At 40.1% G+C, this 26808-nt stretch overlaps 1 protein-coding gene across 1 annotated transcript; it reads right to left on the reverse strand.

Annotated features, from left to right (window-relative positions):
- Positions 1-24891: 24891 nt before the first annotated feature.
- Positions 24892-26490, reverse strand: LOC141608431 (inorganic pyrophosphatase 1-like). The gene is made up of 3 exons (XM_074427787.1): positions 26451-26490; positions 25712-25822; positions 24892-25577 (listed from the first exon to the last, which is right to left on the reverse strand). Exons 1-3 carry the CDS (start codon positions 26488-26490, stop codon positions 24892-24894), a joined length of 837 nt encoding a protein of 278 aa, XP_074283888.1.
- Between the last annotated feature and the right edge of the window lie 318 nt (positions 26491-26808).

Genomic DNA, 26808 nt, shown 5'->3' on the forward strand with positions numbered 1-26808 from the left:
ATCTTGCCCGATCGTCTAGGCCAAAGATCCGTCACGCCTACGTCAAAGTCACGCAACTCGGAGATCGTCGTCCTCCCAGTCGCGTCAGTGTACTCAAGGGTCTCGGGGTACACTGGGGGCTCGATGTCCGCCGCCTCGACCTCCTGCAAGAACAAATAGCTCTCGTTAATCGACGATCTTTCGTCGTAATTCTCAAAATCAAATCAAAGAAAAGTGAAAGATACTCACCACTACTGGCCAGTACGCCAACCTTCCGTAAAGAAACGCCGAGTAGTCCTCGCCAGGTAGAAGAAGGTCGTCGCCACTGGCACCAGCCAGGTCCGCCTCCCTCTCAGCCTCGGTAGGCTCCCTGAACATCGTCCTCGGAGGATCAATGGGAACCGTCAACGCGCCCCGAGAGCACTGACGAGCCAAACGCTCGCCCAGATACCACACAGGACCCATCGACGTCCACAACAAAGAAATGACTCGGGTTCCTAGGTCGAAGAACCTCAGCGACAAAAGGAGGCGCTCCAGCGTACTCCGCCCAAGGTCTGGGCACCCACTGCGACAAGATAAGGCAAAGATCATTCCTATGATCAAGCGGAAGCAAAGGACAAGAAATATAAATACGAGTGGGATACTCACGCTGCTCAGCTGAAGGGCGTTCACATCCTGCCGGTAGACATTGTGAGAAGAGCGCTTGCTCTTCGTCCGACACATCACCCAATCCCTCACCACGGGATAGGCCTTCTCCAACGGCTCTGTCCTCTTGGGCGCGAGACTCGGGAAATAGGAGTACACCCATGCCTGTAAAACAGAATAATCAATGACGATCTTTCGTGATTCGATAAAGAAAGGAATTTACTTTGGTCTAAAGGAAGGTTCATACCTCCAACAGTAGTCCAGGTCCGACAGCGCCAGGAGAAGTCCCCTTCTCCATCAACTCCGGACGAACCATGGCCCTCATAAAGCGGATGAGGACCGCAAAACCAGCAGATGACCCGGTCCCGGCGCCTAGGGAACTCAGGTCAGAAAGAAAGGGAAGAAGCTTCGTCGATAGCCTCTCGCCCTTGTCTCCGAGGTAAATCGAAGACAAGAACCACCAAAGCCACGACGAGCCCTCTCGCTCACCAGTACAGGGGAGGAGGAGTAGTCTCCTCCCATCGATCGTCACCACCACGGGTCTTCCCCGCAAAGTAGTCTCGAACGTAGGTACGGGTACCAAACCCGCAGATCGCAACAGCCTTCGGCGACAAGTTCTAGCCGATCAATCTCCTCGCCTAGGCCGAATCCGCCCTCATAGCGCCTCTCCGGCCACACCATCTCCTCGGTCCCACGCGGCGGACACTGAAATCATGCCGTAGTCCTCCGTAGTAACTCCCACCTCACCGAAAGGCAGGTGAAACGTGGAAGTCGTATCCCAGAATCGATCCAAGAAAGCGCGGACCAGGCTAAGGTTAGCCCGCAACTTCCTCTTCACGATATCCCTCCAGACCTGAACCAGAGGACCAAACGCTCCACGCTCGATCATGGCCCTCTCCTCCGCCGACAGCCGCTCGTAGTGCTCCATCGCTGTCGTGTAACCCGAGAACGACCTGATGTTCCCGGCCTCCTATTATGATTTGAAACAGAGCTATCTTTAGTTTTGAATGAAATTTGCAAGAAGTTTGGACAAAAAGAATGAAAGAGAATAGGTAATGAGTAGTGAATTCTTATTTACCAAGCTCTTCACCGTCCTGTAGGAAAGGTGACCCTCTGCAGCCCACACGAGGTGCCTACTCTCCCAGGTCTCAGCCCACGCAGGAGCTCCCCTCAGCTGACGACCTCCTCGCCTGACGTTGGCCCGTCTCGGGGCCTCCTCCTCCTCGACGGCCTCCTCCTCGTGAGCCTCGTCTCCAGTGGCCATCACCGCAGCGGTGAAGGCCTGCTCTAAAGCCTCCTCAACAGTACTGGCGTCTATCTCCATGGGAGTCCTCCCATAAGTAGAGCCTCGTCACCTGCAACATTAAAGTAAATTTAGGCCGCATCACATGACGACAAGCCTTTGTTAAGGAGCTTTCGAGCCCTCAGGGCCCTGAAAACTGTCCTTTCCATGCCATCTTTGGCCATATCCCCACCAACCCAATCACTCATGTGATAAATTGGGTCAAGTCAAGTCCAAGTCAAAGCCTAGTTCCAGGTTCAAGTCGAAAATTCGGCAGCATTCCGCTATAACGGCGATTATGCCCTAGAAAGGTGTCCTGAAAAAGTTGTCACAAACCAAAATTTCGAGATGGCAGAAAGTTTACCCATCATCCAAGGATCCAAAATATCAAATTTCATCGCCAATGGACAATCCTAAGGCTATTTTCGAAGCAATTTACGGTCTAGCTGTAAAACCGTCTCAAAATTCGCTCAAGAGCTCAAAACTCGATGAAAATTCAAAGCAAATACATGGTTATGTTCCTAACATTGCCTACTCTCCATTTCTAACATCAAATTGGCATGACAAATCCATTTGGGGGGAAAAGCCCCAAATTTTCGATCAAAAGGGTCGAAAACCCTAATTATTTCGGCTCAAAATTCAACAAATGTAGATGATTAATGCAAGATTAAGACACATACCTCGATTAGTCATGTTTAATGCAAGCTTTTGGATCAAACCTCGACGGAAATGGTGAAGATTCGAGAGAGAAATTGAAAGAATTATGTTTCGAAATAATGAAATATAATCCTTCTGATTTCGCGTTTTTACGCGGAAATAGCCAAATTGGGGAAAAGACGCAGCGGGTGCTGCGCCTCTTCCAAGAGACGCAGCTCTTGCTGCGCCTCTTCCTTGTGTTCCCTTCATACGAATTTTCAAAAATTCGTTATGAGTTCGTTATTTGTGGGCCCATATTTGGTGCGCCTCTTCTTCAACGCTATTATATTCTTTTGGTCCGTTTCGATGATTTTCTTTCGTTCCGGTCCGCATTTTATCCAAATAAGCAGATTTTGCATATTGCTCAAGATCATTTTAACCCGCGCAGCAGTATTTTGCAGTATTGCTCAAGATCATTATGTCCAACGCAGTAGTATTTTGCAGTACTGCTCATTCGAGATTCCTTCCATTACGATCAAGATATTCCTAGTCGTTTGTCCCCAGCGCAGTAGTATTTTGCAGTACTGCTCATTCGAGATTTCTCCCACGACGATCAAGATGTTCCTAGTCGTCAAAATATTCCCCAGCAAGAGTTTGTTTGAGACCGACGCAAGCAGATTCAACCTCAAGTTTTGCCAGAGTTCGCTTGAGACCGACGCAAGCGGATTCCCCAGCAGTTTCTACCGACGTCCTGCTGCTTTCAATATTTCTTGTTTCCCCGCGAAGTTCGATTAAGTCTCAGGTATGGTCTCTTCTTATGGCTGGCGAGCTTCCTTACGTAGTCTAATGGACTTTAAACGACCCTCCCCGATAGTCGACAGACTCTAAAATGTTCCCGACGACAGGTCCTTGGTTCAGACCCCTTGAGCCGCCTCGCGTCGCCATAGTCGTCAGGTTGTAATCTTCGATTGACCTGATGGCTATACTTTGACTTTCGCCTTGTCCAAGCCTCAGTCAAAGTGGGGGCTCTGTAGACACCTCATTTCTACACCTCCCGCAAACCACCCAGTGATGATTGGGCCGCATGTTTGATTCGCGGAACGATTTGTGACAATTCGTAAGATTATCGTCAAGTGTTTGCTCAAATATTAATGTCGACCTCTTAGTTGTCATCTACGTCCTGATACGGTCGTTTTGGCGAATTAAAGTACATTCGAGTCCGGGTCAAAAACCGTCTCCATTTTCTCGATAATCCGTTAAATCCCGAGTCGGAATGTTCTGGAATGTTCCGGATATTTCTATTCCATATTTTATAAATTTTATCTTTTGGCAAATAATATCCCGTAATATTCATAAGATAATCGAATTATTTCCGTCCTACCATAACTCAAACGCGAAATCTTTCTTCAAGGAGGAAACCTCACGGGAATAGACGCAAGCAGCGCGCGCGCCTCTTCCAAGGGACGCAGATGATCGCGCGCTCTTCCCAGGCCCTTCTTTGCATGATTTACGTATCTTTTTCATATCTTTCCGAGATTCACTTCCAAAGAGTCTCTGAAACCCTATTTCCGTCGTGTGATTAGTATAAATAGGAGCTTTCGCTCCTCATATTTCTCACGCGAGTGTCCGCCCTTCTCTTCTCCCTTTGCATTCTAGACTTCGTTCTTACTAATTGGCGCCTACGTGCTTGGACTTCCGACCACGTAAGCTCGGATCTTTCCGGGTACCAGCCTCTCCGTTGCATGACCGACCAATTTGACCAACTACACTCAATCAACCTTAATTAATCAATCGTTTTCCTCTTACGAGGGCACTCTCTTTGCATTCGCGTCGAGCATCACTAGTCGATATCTTAGTTCGTCTCGTTTCGTCAACATGTAAGTCTGAGGGTGTATAATCCTTATTTATTGTATTTTACTTTATCGTATCGCCATTGTAAGGTTTATGTCGAAAACACCATTAAAACCGATTTCTAAAACCGTGCTTTAAAACTCTGTTTTTGCGGATCTCCAGTAGACAGACGTCGAGAAAAGACGCAGCAACTGCTGCGCCTCTTCGAAGGAGCGCAGTTCCTGCTGCGCCTCTTCGTGAGGCTGCCGCAGTTCCTGCTTCTTTTCTTCTTCCTCGTCCTCTGTAATTCGTTTCTTTTTTATTTGTTATTTGTTCGTCCGTTAATTCTTTGACATGATCGTCACTGATAATTCACATGTATATTGTATCATATAATTCATCATTCATTAATATGTTTCAATTCATCATAAATCCGACTTAAATCCTAAATAATTCATATTTGCGGGTTTTCGTCATTAAATTCAAACCCGGATTTTAGAGATTCAATTTGTTCATATTGAGTTTCTGGAATTCGCCATTGATATAATTTCCATCGGTTTATTCACATATTCGTCATTAACTCATCATGTTCAACCTGATTAATTTGTTTAGTTAGTTTGTTTAATTCACTAATTAATCATTATTTCATGTAATTAATCCGTTTAATTCCGTCTCATTCATGTTTTACTGTTTTTATGACCCGTTCATATGTTAAATAACCTGTTAATCACTTCCATCCGGGTCAAATAATTTAATCGATCCATAAAATTAACAATTAACATTAACGATTTGCAGTTCCGGCTTCACAGCCAGAACTCACCCTTGGAACAGACGCAGCAACTGCTGCGCCTCTTCCAGAGGGCGCAGTCTCTGCTGCGCCTGTTCCAGGATGAGTTCTGTCCCTGAACTCCGTTTCTGCCTTGACCTAGTTTGTTTAGTTTATGTATTAATTAACTATTATCCGTATTATCACTAACTTCTGTTCGTTTATTTCATTAATTTTATTCTTTTATTCTTTTATTCCTTTTTCTCAAATTATCCGTTTTAAAGGTATTTTCGACATAAATCGCCTAATCCAATGTAATTATTGTAATTTTCATTATTGTAATTCATAGTTATTGTATTTCTTTTATTGCTTGTATGTTTTTCACATGTAAATGAGCCTAAATCCAACTTCGACCCAATTGTGTGCTAATTACATGTCAACCGACTTAGTTAATTCTTCACATGTTAGGATTAATCTATGGATGTTGCATTGCATGCATATAGCCGACGATATATCAAGTACGAATAACTTCCCTAATCATTAGTAGAGGCCGCTATCGAGGCGGGCGGGATTAGGTGTTCGATCAAAAGAGCTTCCTAATACGTACCCTCACCCCTTACTCCAGATCTCCGTGAGCACCCGTGTTCATTGGCATCCACGAGAGTCATTCTAGACATAGAATGCTAAGGGTAACGATTGCTTAGTGTTCATGTCACTACTTTGTGTCTTGACATGACACGAGGTATTCGAACGGTTCCAATTTCCCATAAAAATTGGTGGCGACTCCATACAAAATGCAAACGCTTGTCTTCGCTTCTCGCCAAGCGCCCCCGTGGGCGGCCCGCTGTCCACACTTTCTCCAATGGCTGGTCGGTTAAGACCGTCACGGGATGTGCGTCGAAGTAGGGTTTCAGTTTCCTTGCGGCGACGACGACAGCAAAGGCTGCTTTTTCAATCAACGGGTAATTTCTCTCGGCGGGCAACAACGTATGGCTGACAAAGTAGATTGGTCTTCGCTTGTCCTCTTCTCGACGATCACGGCATCGAGCGTGGCCGAGGTAATCGCTATGTACAGATATAGCGTCTCCCCCAAAGATCGGCCTGGACGGGGTTGGGAGAGTCGAAGATGAGCTTTCAGTTGCTTGAAAGCTGTGCTCTACTCCTCCCCCCAGCTGAAGTCTTTATTCCCCTTCAACACCTTGAAGAATGGGGTGCTCTTGTCGGCTGACCGAGAGATGAAACGGGCTAGAGCCTCCATCCTCCCGGTCAGCATCATAACCTCTTTTCGATTCCTCGGCTCCGGCAGGTCTAGGATTGCTTGGACTTTGTCGGATTGGCATCAATTCCCCCAGCGCGCCGACAAGTACGCCGAGGAACTTACCTGCCCGGACACCGAAGTTGCATTTCATTGGGTTGAGCTTCATCCTGTATTTCCTTAGTGAACAAAATGTCTCGTGTAAATCGGCTAAGTGCTCGCTGTCAGACTTGCTTTTCACAATAGCATCGTCGACGTAAGCCTCAATGTTTCGCCCTTTTTTATTTTGGAACACTTTGTCCACCAGCCTTGTGTAAGTTGCGCCGGCGTTCTTCAAACCAAACGGCATCATTTTATACATGTATGTGCCGTTAGCGGTGATGAATGCGCATTTAGGCATGTCTTCCTCGGCCATGAATACCTGATGATACCCTGAGAAGGCGTCCAGCAGGCTCAGCATAGTGTAGCCTGCCGTCGCGTCAATTAAACTATCTATTCGAGGCAAGGGATAACAATCTTTGGGGTATGCTTTATTAAGATTGGTAAAATCTACACACATCCTCCACGCCCCCGACAACTTCCTCACCATTACAACATTAGCTAACTACTCAGGATAGGTACAAGGCATGATAAAGCCCGCCGCCAGTAATTTATCTACCTCGGCTTTGATGGCCTCATCCTTCTCGGCTAAGGAGTTTCTCATCCTTTGCTTGACAGGGCGAGCGGTGGGGAGTACGTTCAGCTTGTGAACAATTACCTCCCGGCTCACGCCTGGCATCTCGGCCGCTGAGTAGGCGAAGACGTCTTTGTTCTTCCTCAGCAGGTCTAGGAGAGCGGCCCTGAATTTTGGCTCCAGGTTAACACCGATAGTCACGGTGCGCCCTGGGTCAATTTCCACCTCTTCAGTCTCGGCTCCCTCGACCATGCCGACAGTTGAATCCATGAGGTCGCCCTCCTGTTGTAAGGATGGGCTCTTCCCCTTCTCTGACTTCTTTGCCACTTTGAGGGATTGCATGTTGCATCCTCTGGCAGATATCTGGACGTTGACCACCTCGTCCTTCTCGTCCTTGGAGACGAGTTTATGCGCTTCCCCCCGGTCCGAGACATACATCAGTGTCAGGGCCCGGATGGACATTACTGCATCGGCCTCGCTCAGAGTGACTCGGCCTATGAGAACGTTGTAGGCGGACGAGCCGTCAATGACCACGAACTCATCTAGGACATTCTTAGCCGCAATCCCCTCGCCGAACATCACTGGCAGTCTGATTGACCCCGGGGGGTACCAGTGCCGGCCCCGGAAAAGTCAGACAAAGGATTGGTGCGGGGGCTCAAATCCTCGACTTTCGGACCGAGGTTGAGAAAGCACTCCCGAACATGATGTTCGTGTAGGCGCTGTGTCAATCGGCACCTCTTGACCAGGTGGTTGGATATGTCCAAGTGGACTACGAGTGGGTCGTTGTGAGGGGCGATGACTCCCTCGTAGTCCTTCTTTCCAATAGTCATGTCGGGGATGTTGGAAGCGGGATCGCTTGTTTTGGGCACAAAGTTGATGGCCCGATACGGCTCGTTCAGTGCCGTTTGTGCCCATGAGCGGACCCACCGTTCTCGTTGTCCCCGATGACAACATGGATCACTCCTATCCGTTCAAAGACGGATTTCTTATTTGAACCGCCGCATCGCCTCTTTTGGCCTTTGGCAACATACTTGCCGAGGCTCCCCTTCCGGATCGCTCTTCAATGGCATTCTTCGAGATCTTTTGGCAGTTGTCGATAAGGTGACCGTGTGGCCGTGGTACTCAAAGATCGCGGCTCGTGTCACCGTCACTCCTCGGCCGGGAGGCCTTTCCCACTTCGACCCTCGTTCTTGCTCGGGCGAAGACCTCGGCGGCAGACACGAGCAGGGGGGTGTGATTATTGTACCGCTTCTGGTAGTACGTTTCCGAACTCCCCCCGGCGCCCACCGAGTTCTGTTTCTTGGCGGACTTGTCAGACCGTGACCTATTATTGTCACGGCGTCTTTCATCCGGTTGTCCTCCCCGCGCTCTTACTCTCGAGTGCCCGGCCTCGCTGGGCCTACCCGGTTTTGTGGTAGTCCTCCACCTTAATGGCTTGATCGGCCATCTTCCTGGCGGAGTCTAGGTTCGGGCCGCCGCACTTGATGAGCTCATTTTTTAAGTCTCCTCTCGGGAGGCCTTTCATCGATCTGGCCGCCGGTTCATTGCTCACTCACGAATCTGCTGAACCTTGGCGTCGAGCCTCTTCACATAACTTCGGAGAGACTCGCCTCCCTCCTGCCTGATAGTCAGGAGGTCCGATGTCTCGACGGCCCTCCTCTTGTTGCAAGAATATTGGGCTAAAAATATGTCCCTTAGGTCGGCGTAACAGTATACCGACCCATCGGGTAGCCCCTTGTACCAACTTTGTGCCATCCCATGCAGTGTCGTTGGGAAGACTCGGCACCAAACCTCATCGGGTTGCTCCCATACCGATATGTAAGACTCGAAAGCCTCGGCGTGGTCGGTTGGGTCGCCTTCTCCATTGTATGCTATGGGTGGCAACTTCAGCTTAGTCGGCACCGGGGTCTCTAGGACGTAGGCGCTGAGGGGCTGTCTGACCACGTGTCGAACGACACGCGGCGATCGGCTCCTCGCATCCCTAATCCGGCTCCTCTCCCCGTGGCGGGAAGGGCTTCTTCTCCGACTCTGGTGAGTCGGGCTTCTTCTCCGACTCTGGTGAGTCGGACTTCTTCTCCGACTCTGGTGAGTCGGACTTCTTTCACTTCTCTGGGGCAGGCCTCGTCGGTGTTGCGGCGACACCGTCCTCCCGCGAGTGCGGGAAGGACTCAGGTCTACCACTAGCACTCTGGGCTCCCCCGGCGTCTTGACAGGGCCAGCTTCTTCCAGTGCTCCGTTCAAGTTTCTCGGAGTCATATTTTGGGCCCTGGTCTCCTGGACGGGTTCCGCCGCTCTTGTCGGTGTGACAGTGTGAGTCGGCGTACTACCAATTAGGCCCAGGAGTAGCTTCAGTTTTGCTGCATCAACCACATGTCCCATGATGGTGACCTGGTCGGCGGGCAGCGGCGTATCTTGTTCCTTTGGCATCCCGTTCGTCATATCAGTGATACGGCCGGTGGAGGGCTGCGCAACCCCAGAATTGTGGACGGTATCATCTTGGCAGAATTCGGTTTCGTCGGTCACGAATACTTCTTGTTGTTTCGACATCTTCTTAGCTTTTTGGGTGGGTTTTTGTTTTGAGTTTTTTTTTGTTTGGGAATGAATGTGACTAGCTTCTAGTGTCTTTCCCCACAGACGGCGCCAATTGTTCCGGGTGTAATTCCAGAGCAGTTATTTGTTACCACATATGCTTGTAGAATGACGTCTTTGATTGAATCCTCCTTTCGGTCTCCTGAAACAATGAACAAACTGAGGGCTCGGCTTTGCACCGAGCGAACTCACTCCGACGCTCAAGTCAGTAAACTTAAGAGATAAGTTGTTGTTACTTGGTGAAGTATATTTTGTAGAGAGATAAGGAAGATATTACCAGATGAATAGTGATTCTTAGGTTAAATTCTGGATGCTCTCCTCAATGAGAGTTGAGGAGTATTTATAGACTTTCACCTTTTGTCACGTAGTGGCCAAGTGGCCAAGTGGCTAGCAGGTGGAAAGACTGATCTACCCTCGGCTGAGGGACCCATGGCAGGCCGGCGGGCCCTGTTGACTCGCCGCCGAGGGGTCTTGGATATGAGTTCGCGGATGTGTGCCCCGGGCTGCTAGTTGCCCAGGGACCCAAGAGACAGGCCGACGGGCTGCGTCGGTTAGGCTGTCTAACTCGTTGACTTGCTTGTGGATATCTTTGACCTTGCTCAATATGTTGACTCGGTCAGCGGGTGCAGAATATGCCCCATCAATTATTTTTGTGTTTTTAAATTGCAGGAGGATGATACATACTCACATATCAAAACAACTGTTACCTTAAGCAACTTTTTATTAGTTGAATATGCAACTCTTTTCACCATGAAGTTTCATGCGGCGGCCCTAAAACCCTATCTATAATCTATATAATCTAATTAAAGGGGACTTAAAATGACAAATTTAATTAAATGTAACATGAAAATTTTAATGTGATGTGGATTATCAATTTATAGTTACATGACATTGATTTCATTCACTCATCTCTAAATAAATCTATACAATTTAATTAAATAGTTCCTAAAATGACAAATTTTAATGTGACAAAAGAATGTAAATGTAATAAACTTTTTAGTTTCCTCTCATATTTATACCTATTAATAATTAATACATTCTACTAATTTAACATCTAACTCTTTCTTAAATGATGAATTTTTGGCTTCCCTCCTCATTTATACTACCTATACACATTGTCATATCTTTGTCTACGATTATCATCTCTTGTGTTATCACAATATCTCTATTTGTCTATCTTAAACACCTTTGAGATTTTATTTTGTCGGTCTAAACACTCTAATTCATTCAATCAATAAAGAGAACTTAAAATAACGCCTATATATATATATTTGTTGGAAGATAAAAATTCATAGTCCATAATTTTTAAGCTGATTAAAACAATAAATTATTAACGATCCCGTGATTTTCACGGGCTCCAAAACTAGTTATACCTAAATACTCGTAGTTCATAGTTTGGTATGAAAGTATGTTATAATCAATAATGGGGTAGCTTTCTATTGTTCAAAATGTTACAATCAATAACGGAGTAGCTTTTTATTGTTCAAAATGATACATTATTCTTTTAGGCTTTTATATGCTTGTTTTCAGTTTGTTTACTGTATAACATATCATTGTTAATATACATGTTCTTCTTATGGCTACTACAATGTATAACGTATCACTATTAATATAACATGTTCTTCTTATGGCTACTACAACGCGTAGAGATGTATAGTCCCCAAGGTAATAAAGGGTGGTATTTCTTTACCTCAAGAGACAAAAAGTATCGTAATGGGACTCGGCCAAACCGAAAGGCTGGTGATGGATATTGGAAAGCCACGGGAGCTGATAAAGCCATCCTACGGGATGGCATTGAAATTGGTGCTAGGAAGGCTCTTGTGTTTTATAAGGGCAGACCTCCTAAGGGTGAGAAGTGTAAAAGAAATATCTTAACAAATAGAAATATCTTAACAGTTATTCGTTTCTATAATTTAGCTCCGTATATATTTGTAATTTAAAAAATATATCGTTCCGTATCTCTTTGTAATTAGGCGTGTCTTGCGCAGCAATCCTTGTAACCCTAGCTTAGCTCTACTATATATATTGTACTCATCGTTCATGTTATGTAATGCAATTCAATAATATTCAACCGTTCATAATTCTATCATGGTATCAGAGCCTCGTGCTCTATCGTTAAATCCCTCGGAGTAGATCCTATTCCCGAAAATCTACCCACCCAAAACCCGATCCACTTCCGCTGCCATCACCCGTGAATTGCATCAAACGTACACCGTCGCTTTCGAAACTCCGCACAAACCTTCTACGTATCACAACAATTCACCACCGTGACCACCAAAATCGACCGTCTCACCACCACCATCGTGACTTGACCTCAGAAACGACAGCCACCGCTGCTCATTAGTCACGCAATCACGAGTTCCACCTGCATCAAACGCATAAACGGAATCGAAATAGACCATACATCGCACCTCCATTAAAAAAAAACCGACCCGTCATTAATCGTCACAATTCACAAACCACCGTGGTACCATCATCCGACCACCATGATACAACCCAGTTCGACACCTCCCGTTCTCGACTACAAACCTAGCTAAACTCTCGGACACCGAGCCTAAGTCTCACGCAAATACACCACGAAACAGACCCCTGTTTTCACAAAAACAGAGGTTCTGACCAGCCGCCTTTTAGACCGTTTTTCGCACCACTTATGACTATACACGACCCCGACTCTTTCCATATTCACAAAATTCGTAATCTCACGATTCCAAAACGTCCAAAAAATCGTATTTTCGTTACCGTTTGACCCTCCAACGACCTCAGCAAAGACCGTCACAAAATACACTTTAGTTTTCGAAAAATCGGCTGAGTTAAGCATATTTTGACACCTCCTTCTCTGACTATCTACACGATCAACCTCCGACTACCTAGCATCATCGACTTGGTCATCCGTCCCCATAATTTTCTGTGCCAATTTTGGTGCATCCCACTACCCCGCCAATCCGATACCCGTATGAAACAACTTGCACTTGATTTTCACTTTGTCCGTCCAATTGGGTTCCATCCGTGTTCACCATTTTAATGGCAATGACCAGTTAGGCTAATAAACCAAGCCGCTACCTCGAGCTCGTTTTCTCCGTTTAGTCTCCAAGATCGGTCTTACTCTTCGACCGACCGTCTTGTGGGAGCGTGTAAAGGAAATATCTTAACAGATGGAAATATCTTAACAGTTATTCGTTTATATAATTTAGCTCCGTATATATTTGTAACTAGATTTTGTGCCCGTACGTTGTACGGGTTATAATATTGATTCGTCACTAATTGTATCTTCGCAATTGAGAAGTTATTTTTAATTTCTTAACATTAGTTTTCTCGTGAGAATGTGAGTATATACAAATCGTAGAATAAATAATTAATGAGTTAAATAAAGGCCTTGACTAATTCAATATTAATACTTATATATTATACGGAGTATGTTATATGTTATATTTGAAAAATAATTAAAAATTATTATTATTTTAAATAAATTACAAAAATAATTGAAAAATCAAATTTATATATTTTATTAAATTAATATAATTTTTATAAATTCTTATGGACGTATGGTAAGTAATATTAATTATAATATTATTATTATTGAATATGATTGCTTTTGACAAATAAAATATACCATACCAATCTATATTTTGACATGTATTCTGATTCTACCTCGACCCGTGACCTGTATAAACCCACCTATATTTAGTCTGACCCGTATTCGAGTTTAACATGTATGAACCGCCTCACCAGCCGACCCATCCAACTCGTTTGAGTGGTCTACAATTGTTTTAAAAATTCTTATCATTTTAGCTTTTTATTTTAAAGTTTATATATATATATATATATATATATATATATATATATATAGAATCAGGATCCTGTACGAACTAAATTACGGTGCGAACCGTACGAACTAGTACTAACAGTCAGATTATCAAAGCCCAATCAGTAAAAATAAAAGGCCCAAACTCTTTTTAAACCCACCCCCTGATAACGTAATAACACACTACTCTCACATAACTTTCTTCCTCACCCTAAACAAACAACCTAACAACCTGACGCCATCACCTTCATCGCCGCCGATGGCTTATGTTCGGCCACCACATACCGCCACCTTCATTATCGCTCTTATCATTCCTTCTCCCATTATCAGATCTTACTTTCTTGCTCTATGTTTCTTATACTTACGCATCGTCGATTTCCTTCTCCGGCGATTTCACTCTATTAGATTAATTGCTGAACTATGAACTCATAATAGATTCGAAATCCTCCAACAAATTCACCAATGCAATTAATTTTCTAAAATTCATATTCTTTTTTCGTAGATCTATGATTTGAATCACTTAGTTTTTGAAAAAAAGGCGATTTAAAATGAGGTTTGAGGTGGTCGTGCAGGCATTTGACTGAGCCATGGTGGCGTGGTGGTCACAATGCCGCAATAATTATTGCGGCCATTTCCAAAAATCTGCTCTTTTTTTTGTAGATCACCTGGGCATTAGCTGTGGTAGTGTCAGCAATATAAGCATTCGGCTTCTTCCCGTCCTTTCTCAGGCCCTGTACCAGGTTTGTGGGATCCGAGTCAAAGTAGTGGCTCACATCAGTTAAAGAAATCTCAGATGAGTCCAGATTCTGGAATGTTGCTTCAGCTGTGGCTAGAGCCATTTCAAACACCTTGCGCTTCTCAGTCATTCCTACACCGGGAGCATCACTGTCGAAGGCAAATGACTTCCTGCTCAAGTACATGTTGAAGGAAATGTAGATCTATATACATATTTAACATACTCATATATGTTTAAATAATTTGTCATAAATTAAAATGGATCTTATGCATGCAAACAATAAAATGAATAGAGGAGAAATCATGTCCTTACATATTGAATTTCGGTTATTTGGGCACAAAAGAGATCACCTTTCTCTTTTGTTCTTGAGCTTATTCCAATGGAAGAATGAAGATCTAAGTGTAAGATCTCTCCCTATGTATAATACCCAAGGCTCCTCTTAATTAAATTAATATTACAAATACTAGTTATAATATTAATCTATGAGAAAATTGAACCAAAAATATTGTTAACACTTTGAATATTTTCGGTTTAGAGAGGGAGGAGAAGAGAGCTTTTTATCTCACTAAAAATCTCTTATTTGATGATGGAATAGAATGAAAAAAAAAATCTACAACACTTTTGTATATTATTTGGTAAAAATAAAACAAAAGCCATGATGGCTTTTGCCTTCTCAAAACCGGGTAAGAGGAGGGGGTTTTGGGGAGCCAATGCATGAAGTTGTTGTTCTAAACAAAGTCCATAGGCATGCATGGCTATACAATTAGGTAATGATTATGTTTAGTTAATAAATTAATCAACACAATTATTAACCTAATACCCCAATATTTCGGTACAAACATAATATGGTGTCCATATTATTTTTGTCAATTGTCTATATGTAACATGTCATATGTCACATATATTTGTTATGTAATTTTTAACATATTAAAAATCAACGTATTGATAAAATACGTCACATACAAAAATCGACTTAGTAATTTCATAATTACTTGTGCCAAAATATTTTACCAATTTATAAATCACAACAAATTGTATTTATAATAATTCATTCAAATTTAATTGTTACATTAAACAATTATTTCATCCGAGTAATTATACAATTTGATTACTCAGACCGTATCTCATTTAATCACATTTCAATTTGATACGTAAATTATACTTCCAAAATCGTCCGTCAATTTTCAAGTAATTTAATTAACTCGTAACATTATACGATTAATTAAATAATCAATTAAGAGTATTGCCCTTTAGGTATGACCTAGGGGTCAACTGATCACCACCGTCACACGACAAGAATGTCAAACTCTAGTCAGCCAATCATTACCGATATATGTTGACCAGTTGACAGAACAATATTACTTCCCAATTGTATTCATTTTAATGAGACTTAAACATGTGATCATCATGATCAACAGTCGTGATCGCATTATTGTCGGAGGACACATATTCCAACAATCTCCCACTTGTCCTCGACAAGTGTGCGTCACCAATTCTCTTGTCCTATTACTATCTCCCACTCAATGCAAGGTGTCTTTCAGGTCGTACTTGCAAGTGATCATATCGAGAGTGGTTTCCTCGATCCGGAGAATAACCGATTGACCGGATTTATCCACTCGGATACCATCCGAGCGTGGCCACGCATTTCCGCCATTACTCCTCGAGTGGCCCCGAGATATTATTATAACCCGACTAGGGGTGGACAATTCCTATCGCACTCATTCCCTTCGACTAGCCACACCATCATAACCCAAAATATGCCCATTTGACCCCATTTACGAAGGTCGTAGTAACATAAATCAAAGTTATTCTGAAATCGTGCCATCTTAGGCGAATAGTCTTTAGTCAAAAGAATCGACTCATTTGAATACTATAGTAGCTCTCGCCACGACCAGGCTATATAAATTTGCCAGAACTCTATAAGCGGTCATTAGGCCCGACAAAATGTTCCTAACAGTCTGCCTATGTGATCAACTAGTCATCTCACATGACTCTATGGCACTTGAACTTGCCATCAATCGCATCACACTCTAGTCACTTCGAGACGTCACCTCATATAAGTAACTATGGGCAAAAACAATGTTAATCCATGTTCACTTTAACGGGGTTCAATTGTCTCCACAACCCGTTTGGATATAACAATGTACCAAGTGAGTTAATTATAACTCAAACGACAAATGTCGACATCACACTCGGGTAGTCAATATCATATTACAACCTTGTGATGTTTATCATAAGTGTAAACACTTATTGATTGCAATGGAAGTTTAACATCCCATGTGTCCATGTGTTCAAACTTCTTACACTTGCAATTTCTTTCACATTCATGTTCTCATACCATGAATTTTACCAAGTACACATCAAGGTTCTCGACCTTGGTTTTGGTTCTTTAACTTGAAAGAACTTTCTTATCGATCATCTCATAACGAACGAATTTGCGATGAATAATGCAACTTGTACCGATCAAGTATTCCATCCACACACAATGCACTAGGTATATGTTTTGTAGAATCTTGTAATAATTGACAAGATTATTAGCTTAGTACTTCTCACAAGTCCTAGCTTTATTAGGAAAGATTGTTTTGAATAACCTCTTATTTAACCAAGTATCTTTCCAAAACTTCTCATTTCTCTTTCTAGGCTTGAAAGATTTGGGATTCTCATAAATCCTCATATGTGCTCTGATTTTCTACAGTATGTGCAACCTCTTAACACACAATGGAACATTCCGTCAATCACTGAAATCGCTCATCGGATTCTTCTCGAGAATTCATGATGTTTCTATTATGGCTCACCAACCAATCATCATGCTCTTATGCATATGATTCAAAATTGGACATGTACATGATTATTCTAATGGCGGAAACATTAGTTACTAATAATCATGAGATCAACCGTTCTCAGGTTCAATGAACTACCATGACTGCTAATGGTAATCCCATTTTCATTCATATGAATAACCTATGCGTATGTTGATGTGATGTGTATCTCTTTAATACAAATCCAACATTCCATGATGTAATTGGATTCATCATTGTCCATTTTCATCCAGAATTGAAAACTCAAAAGCTTCTTTATGAAAGAAGGTATTAGCTCGTCATTCTTTAATGAGTAATGAGTTTTTATACATTCAAGGATGATAGCTCCCACTAAATCCCATGTCTTCACATGAGAATTTCCTAACTCCCACTCAATTCTACATATTTCGAAATTGACTTCTCAATCGAAATTTGTCAAGAATATAAATATAAATCGCTTTGCCAAGTTACTAGGATAAAACCATATATGTTCCCATCATATCCTTTCAAAATGCCTATTTTGAAGTGGTCTCATCTCAACCATACGGAAAGAGATTTTAAATCTCTAACACACTCATGTCATAATGATGTGTAGCAATGTCATTATTCAAATACAAATAATATTTAGAATAGGTCCTTCGGAATACCCTTTCGGAAGGAGGTTTAACCATTTCATAGCGAGGTTAAACAATGACACTTGTATGGTTAATGCGTTGGCTTATTGAAGATATCAGAATATCAATCTTTGCAACTTAATCTTGATTATGATTAGTATGTTACTTTGATTCATTTAGGCTCTTAAGTAAAACTCATGATTGAAACTATTGGTCAAATGCTTCATAAACTTAGTCAAAAACTCGTTAAGACTTTATATTAGTCATTTTTCTTCCAAAACTTTCTTTTGGTCTCCTCGTGTAGTTGTCTTGAGAATATACTCTTATTATTACTACACTTGGTCTCTTTAGTCATATGGAACTTACTTGAGACCATAGATCTCATCTATTCGGCATATGAGTTGAATAGATATACCTTTATTCAACTCATTCTCTGTTGTGTAGATCTTCATATACACAAGTACACAATTTTATTTTGCCTTGTGTGTTGTGTCCTCATTTTTCTCCCACTCTATCTTTAGAATAAATACACTATAGATTCAAAGATAGCATATGAGACACAAATTAATGATGTTGAATTTTAAGGAGAACTATCTCATAGATAGACTAATTGATTTTATATGTGTACTTGGTGATCGACATACCTTTAAGAGAGTTCATAGACTCAAAATCACTTTATAAATGATCATACACAAGCCTTAAGCATGTGGATATATAATGAAACCCGTCATTATTATTGTCTATTGGATCACTTTTAAGTGAATAATTTTATGTTTCAAAACGCAAGCATTTAAAGATGAAATTTTAGAACATAAAGGATAAATGATAAAACGTGTGACTTGGGTTGCAAACCAAGTCACTATCATCCAAAATACAAACCATTATCCAAAATACCTTTCCATGTCGAACACGGAAACTTAAAGTTCTAAAAATTCAAAACATAACTTAAAATAAGACAATGAAAAACAAAGCTCCATAAAAGCTATCCTTAGCTTCTTCATGGTTTCTTATGCTTGCTTTTCTTTTCCTTTGTCTTTGCTTGGTGGAGGCCCTATTTACAATAAAAAGGGAGATACATTATCACAACTTTGCATCATAATACCATAGTTGAATTTAGAAACATAAAAGAAGGTTAGTCATTTACCTACTGGAGTGATTTTTCCAGCTTTGATATCACCAAGATATTTGGAACAATTCCTCTTCCAATGTCCCATGCCATTACAATAATGGCACTTATCAAGAGGACCCTTCTTGACTTTGGAGGTGCTAGCTTCACAAGACTTAGCTTTGGTGAATGTGGGAGCTTGCTTCTTGCCCTTTCTCCCATTCTTCTTGAACTTCCCCTTACTCTTTGTGCTTATGTTAAGCACATCCTTGGGAGGGTTCACATTTAACCCCATGTCCCTCTCGGCTTGCACAAGTAACTTGTGCAACTCCTCAAGAGACACATCCTTGTCTTGCATATTGAAATTCACCCGGAATTGTACATATGCCTTAACCTTAGACAAGGAGTGTAGAATCCTATCTACGATGAGTTCTTTGGGGATTTCAACCTTTTGAATCTTCAAGGTCTCGACAAGCTCCATGAGTTTGAGCACATGAGGGCTAACCTTTTGGCCCTCTTTGAAGTCGAGATCAAAGAATGCCGCGGCCGCCTCATATTGGACGATCCGCGGGGTTTGTGAAAACATGGTCACAAGTTTGGAGTAAATCTCATTAGCATTGCCCATTTTGAAGGCTCTCCTTTGGAGTTCCGCCTCCATCGCAAATATTAAGACATTTTTCATTGCGGCGGACTCCTTTTGGTAAGCCTCATAGGCTTCCCTAGTGGCCGCGGTGGACCTAGTGGTGGGCTCGGGTGGGGAGGCCTCGATAAGGTAACGAAGCTTGTCGTCACCTTCGGCGGCTAATTTGAGTTGGGCATCCCACTCGGAGAAATTTGACCCATTCTTTTCAAGTTTACATCGATCCATGAAGGATCGGAGCCAAGATGAAGTAGCGAGTGGTGTAGCATTAGGTGTTGGTGTTGCCATTTGTTATGAATAAGAAGTGGTCTACAAAACAAAATATAAGGAGTAAAACAAATGTCGTTTAATAATACTCGTAAAAATGTATGATTTAAACAAGTTTTAAGCATTTTTCTAGTGACCTCTACCCAACTAGATAAATGATTCCAAGACCCAAATTCATATCGACTTAGGCACGGGGTAGCCGATGCAACCTTTATCAATATAACTCGGTGGATTAACCTTTTAATCGATTCTACTTTTAGAACTCTTGGTCGATAAAATTACTCTAATGTTTATCTATAGCCCAAAACACATCAATAAGGGCACGGGGTAGCCGATACAACCCTTATCAATTACTTTTGTTGAGTTCAATCCAAATTTCGAATAAATGTGTCCATTATCCAAAACCACATCAACTTGGGCACGGGGTAGCCGATACATCCCTTATCAACATGAATTCGGTGGATTAGACATTTATCACCCACTTCCCCTACGTAACAAGGTTTGTACCCCGGGTAGCCGAGTGCACTCCCTCGCGAAATAGGTTTTCATGGTTTCTACTATTTGGTAAGGCTATGTCTCAATTGTTTGTTTTAGCGAGAGGTCATGTCAATTTATTATCTATCACGTTTTAAGTGAACTAAAGCGGTGAACTACGATAATTCGAATTGACACGGTCGATAAACTCGATAAAAGACAATGCATGTTTAGTTATGGCGATTTAGCGATGCATGTGACATAAAATAAAATGCAAGCATAAAAATAAATAAATCCTAGTATGGCCTTTCCTAAAATAGAAAAACTATTAATCTATTACATATTCGGAAACCAACTCCATTGGTCCCTTGAACTTCGGTTGTGGCACGCATCTCGAGGTAACACCGTCTTTATGTATCGTCATTCTTGAAGAAATCCGTCTTTTGGAACTCCGGAATGAATAAAATTACATAATAAATTACATAATTTCCTATTATACATTTGTAACTAAAATAAAATAAATCTATTAAATATTACAAAACGGTGATACGAGATCACAAATAAAATTACAACCGAATCGATATTCCCATACATTTCGGGAAATACCAATTAAAATCTAAGGCCATACTAAGTAAAATTACATAATTCAAAATTACATAAAATAAAATTATGACAATCATAAGAAAATGCAGCATTATAATATGTATAAACATGCTCAATTTTTATGCTAAATCGCCTTTTAATTAGCCAATATCGTATATTACTCGGTTTTTACGGATTTGCGTGATTTCAACATTTTATAATCACAAAAATACATAAACTCATATTTATGCATAAGTTAATTACCCTAACCTCTTAGGACTCAAAATATAGTCTTCACTAATAATTTGACCATAATTAACCTTTATTTATAAAATTGTTCATAAAAGGACCAAAATTACAAAAATAAGCCATTAAACTTCAAATAAATCGAAAAATTTCAAATAAATTCAAAATTTGAAATTTAAATTCATGAACATTCTGGAAAAATTCCATGACACTCATAATGTTCAAAATCTTAGGTTAAAAATTTCGAAATTTTTCCGGAAAAACAATGTTGCGGTTTATCGATATTTAATAAAATAATCATAAAAACATGGAAAAATTATTTTCATTAACTTTTCAATTTTAGATCTGAAAAATATAATAAAATGCAACATTAAACGTTTTTCCTAAGTCATAGAATATGTTTTATTAATTTTCAACTAATAATGTCACTATTTATGCCATTTTTCTTCAAAAATTCATAAATCATGCTAAAAGACTTCTTTATAGCCAATTATTTTACAAACATCTTGTAAAATTGCATGTGACAACATATTAATTTTCTATGACCAGATTCGAAATTTAACTCATATTAACCTATTTTTCTCTTAAATCCGAATTTAATGATGAAAAATTCATTTTTCGAGCATAACAAGTGCAAAAATTATGAAAATTTACAGGTTATCTCAAAATAATATATGTAACAACATATCCAAAAACCAAGTGAAAATTCGAAGTATAGCTAATTTTCGACCAAAATTGACATTTTTACTCATAAAATCACATTTAAATGTCATTATTATTAAATATGAACAATAAAAATCCGAAAAATTAACAAAAATATCCTAAAACACTTTAGGACTAGAAATATTAACATGCATGTAATTATTTCGTGATATATCATAATAACACAAATTTTTACAAGTTTTATTTTGTTATTCATATAACTCGGAAAAACTTTTAACCAATTTGCATGCAAACAACCGTGGCTCTTGATACCAATTGAAGGAAATGTAGATCTATATACATATTTAACATACTCATATATGTTTAAATAATTTGTCATAAATTAAAATGGATCTTATGCATGCAAACAATAAAATGAATAGAGGAGAAATCATGTCCTTACATATTGAATTTCGGTTATTTGGGCACAAAAGAGATCACCTTTCTCTTTTGTTCTTGAGCTTATTTCAATGGAAGAATGAAGATATAAGTGTAAGATCTCTCCCTATGTATAATACCCAAGGCTCCTCTTAATTAAATTAATATTACAAATACTAGTTATAATATTAATCTATGAGAAAATTGAACCAAAAATATTGTTAACACTTTGAATATTTTCGGTTTAGAGAGGGAGGAGAAGAGAGCTTTTTATCTCACTAAAAATCTCTTATTTGATGATGGAATAGAATGAAAAAAAAAAATCTAGAACACTTTTGTATATTATTTGGTAAAAATAAAACAAAAGCCATGATGGCTTTTGCCTTCTCAAAACCGGGTAAGAGGAGGGGGTTTTGGGGAGCCAATGCATGAAGTTGTTGTTCTAAACAAAGTCCATAGGCATGCATGGCTATACAATTAGGTAATGATTATGTTTAGTTAATAAATTAATCAACACAATTATTAACCTAATACCCCAATATTTCGGTACAAACATAATATGGTGTCCATATTATTTTTGTCAATTGTCTATATGTAACATGTCATATGTCACATATATTTGTTATGTAATTTTTAACATATTAAAAATCAACGTATTGATAAAATACGTCACATACAAAAATCGACTTAGTAATTTCATAATTACTTGTGCCAAAATATTTTACCAATTTATAAATCACAACAAATTGTATTTATAATAATTCATTCAAATTTAATTGTTACATTAAACAATTATTTCATCCGAGTAATTATACAATTTGATTACTCGGATCAGTATCTCATTTAATCACATTTCAATTTGATACGTAAATTATACTTCCAAAATCGTCCGTCAATTTTCAAGTAATTTAATTAACTCGTAACATTATACGATTAATTAAATAATCAATTAAGAGTATTGCCCTTTAAGTATGACCTAGGGGTCAATCGATCACCACCGTCACACGACGAGAATGTCAAACTCTAGTCGACCCAATCATTACCGATATATGTTGACCAGTTGACAGTAACAATATTACTTCCCAATTGCATTCATTTTAATGAGACTTAAACATGTGATCATCATGATCAACAGTCGTGATCGCATTATTGTCGGAGGACACATATTCCAACACATGTCTTGCAGCTGTTTCTCGTCATTCCAAGAAGAGTTTTCGACAGCAAGGTTGACGTTTGAGGAATAGGAGCCTGACGCATTGGAGAAAATCCGTGTGGCCGCCTCTCTCACATCAACACCAAGAGTATTGGCTTGTTCAATCTGCGTGTTTCCCGACATAGTTCACTCCTCCGCTCATCAAGCTCGGCCACCATTTTAACAGCCCGATCAAGAAGGTTCATCTGAAAGTTCCAGGTGGTGGGTTGGTTTGATGTTTTGTCGGATCTGGGCATAGCGGCCAAAGATCAATTGTTTTGCGGGTTATAGGCTAGTATTGAACCAAAGCTAAGAAGAAGTCAAGGTGATGATAGTATTCAGTCTCGGTTATGGTAATGGTTATCAAATGTGGCGGCTTGATCTTGCTTACTGTGGTGGCGGTGTTCTTCAAAACCTTTTGAAAAAAAAATAATGATCTTACAGGAAGCTGTTGTACATGACCGGTGTTGTCTTGAAAATAAGAAGAGTGATGTGTGTTATTGAAAAACCTTTTTCGGGTTATAGGCTAGTATTCACTGAATGATATTGAAAAACTAGTGATGTCACCGGTGTGTTGGTCGGGTCTGGCACTTGTGTATCTAGATTTGGTGTTTGTGTATCTGATTGTTGTGTTTGTGTATCTGAGTAGTGGTGGCCGACACCGTGGGGGTGGTGGTGACAGTGGTGGTGGTGGTGGTGGTAGGCTGGCAGTGGTGGTGGTGGTGGTGGGGGCAACGGTGATGGTGGTGGCAGCGGATACACAAAATACCACCCCAGATACACACGATATTAATACGGGATACATGTGTATCCGGCAGTATAATCATGTGTATCTGGTATTAATACGATGTGTATCCGTAAGTATGAACTTGTGTATCCAGAAGTATTATAATGTGTATCTGGCATTAATGTCGTGTGTATCCGAAAAAAATATAAAATGTATTCGCAAAAAATATAAAACGTATCCGAGAGTTAGTGTTAAAACTTCTAACAATTTACACAAAGTGTATCCGCTAATAATATAAAATGTATCCGGATATAGTATAAAATGTATCTAGGAGTTAGTCTTAAACCTTCCAAAAAAAAATAGTGTTAAAAAAAGTGTAAAAGTGCATATAGAATTGTAGTGTAGAAAAAATGTATCTAGATATGTTATAAGATGTATCTGAATGAGAGGTGTATATGGTAAGTAGATAAAGTGTATCTGAAAAAAAAAAAAAAAAAAAAAAAAAAAAAAAAAAAAAATTCCTAATTAAGCTAGTTCGTACGTTAAGGCAGTTCGTACCTGAACCCGCCCCTATATATATATATATACTAAGATAACTCTATCATCTTGATCGGATAAAATTTCCATAAGTTTGGTGATAGCTCTACAAATAACTTTTTCACCTTGATCGGATAGAATTTGCATAATTTTAATTTATAATTTATAATTTTATTAGGTAGTTAAAAAAGTAAAGTAAGCAAATTTACAAAGTATTAATTTCTGGTGCTCTATTAGAGTCTTTGAGGTGTATAATGTGGTCTCACAATAAATATGAGGTGTTTAATTTGGAAGGAAGCAATGAGTTCGTAATTAATAAATATGAGGTGTTTAATTTGGAAGGAAGGAAGCAATGTTTAATTTGAAAAACATTAGTAATTTTGAGATGTATCCAATAATAATCGTAATAATAAGGGGAGGGGGATTTATTAAGTTATCAGCTTCTGCTTCTAACAAGAAGGGGAGAGGCTAATTCTACTCCGGTTGGTAGCTTTGTCAATAAATCATCGCTTCTTGCCAATGTTCGATCTCCTAAATCAACATTAAGGAATCGAGCCAAGTTAATCTCTTGGATTGTAGACAGTAGAACTTGCTCAAGCTCAGCTCCATCGCTCCATCCATGTATCTTGGCTTTAATCAAACTTGGGTTTCCAAAGATTAAGTCCCAAGCCGGGAAGTTCTTTCTTGACATAACATGATCACCATCCCTTAGTTTTAAAGACGGACAATAATCTCCACATCCGTCTCCTAAATAGATAATCTTCTTGTTCGCTTCCTCGAGTAGTATCATTTTTATTACTTCTCCCTTGCACATATTTGGAGGACATGGATTACAACATCCATGAGAAGACTTGTCGAAATCTTGATGATGAGAAAGTATCCTTAATCTCCCTTGTTCATCGACATAACTCGGGTTTGTGTGAATTTCGGAGAAATAATCCCTTACACCGAGATGACTCAATATGGTCTCGATGAAGAATGTATTTGCATCGCTCACAACCCTTAAATCACACCCCATAGCATGCGCGGCTTTGATGGCTGCCACAACACGAGGATGAATCGGAACCCTTGTTAAAACCTCGGAAACTTGATCAATACTACATCCTTGTGCATAAATTTCTTACATCCTTGTACTTTAGACTCTGTTTTGGCCTGCGTGCCTCTTTCCCCCGACCCGCCCCCGTGATGTAAACTTTAACTCTTTTTCTGACTTTTATTTAACCTTGTTCCTTTCGTCCAAAAAAAAAAAAATTCTTTCATCATTGTATCCATAAGTGTGTTCCATGGCATGGTAGGAAGAAGCTTGTCAAAGAGCTTTGTAAACCCTAATTCATCGACCACCCAATTATCACTATCGACGTCAATTAGACCTGTCAAAATTCGACCCGACCCGGAAACCCGACCCGACCCGACCCGTTTTTTCAGGGTTACAAACCCGGTTTTTTCGACCCGCGACCCGTTTGACCCGAACCCGAAATGACCCGTTATTTTAGGGTCGAGACCCGACCCGAACGGGTCGACCCGTTGGGTCAAAGGTAAATCAAGAATTTTATTAAAATATTAATATTTATATATTATATTTGAAAAAATAGTTAAAAAAATATTTTTTTTATTACTTAAAATTACAAAAATAACTAAAAAGTTAATTTTATATAACTTTTATAATATTTAATAATAAAATAATTATTAAAAAAACTTTATTTTAATAATTATGTCAATATAATTAATGTAAACGTTGAATATCATTAAAATATTAATTTTAAATATGATTTACATTTTAAAAAAATATTTTTTTAATTAAAAAAATCGTTTAAAAAAGACGTTAGAAATTATTTCTTGACCCGTATTCTGACCCTAACCCGACCCGTGACCCGTATAACCCGACCCGTATTCGACCCGACCCGTATTAGACCCGACCCGTATTCTGACCCGACCCGTATAACCCGACCCCGGACCCGACCCGCCCGACCCGTTTGACAGGTCTAACGTCAATGATCGTCTTATCAAAGTCGAAAATCCCAATAATACCCTCCATTATGGATATTATGACGATATTGTTAGCACTTTCTTTTTGTCTGTTATTGTTGTTGATACTATATTTTTGATGGATTTGAGCTGAAGGGTATTTATAGGTATGTATTATGGAGAGATTAGCTCTTAATTTACACTGAAAATTATAATTAGATGCCATTAAGCCAAAGGAATATTCCTTAAATTCTTAACTAAGGATTGTACTCTAAGTAATTAAATTAAGACTACTTTTTTCTGTTTTTAGGTCTAGAAAACATGTTTTAAGGTGTTAAACGTGATTCTAGCTGGGTTTGTTGGATTCTAAATATGATTAGGAAATATA

This window comes from Silene latifolia, chromosome 10, assembly GCF_048544455.1.
Source record: "Silene latifolia isolate original U9 population chromosome 10, ASM4854445v1, whole genome shotgun sequence".
NCBI classification, from domain to species: domain Eukaryota; kingdom Viridiplantae; phylum Streptophyta; class Magnoliopsida; order Caryophyllales; family Caryophyllaceae; genus Silene; species Silene latifolia.

Excerpts from the sequence above, each read along its gene's own strand:
- LOC141608431 (XM_074427787.1), bottom strand. The coding sequence starts at position 26,490 with ATGGAGGGTATTATTGGGATTTTCGACTTTGATAAGACGA. Across the intron at positions 25,823-26,450 it reads TTTCGACTTTGATAAGACGA|TAATTGACGTCGATAGTGAT; the intron begins TCATTGACGTTA and ends TTTTGACAGGTC. Across the intron at positions 25,578-25,711 it reads ACTTATGGATACAATGATGA|AAGAAATTTATGCACAAGGA; the intron begins AAGAATTTTTTT and ends GTACAAGGATGT.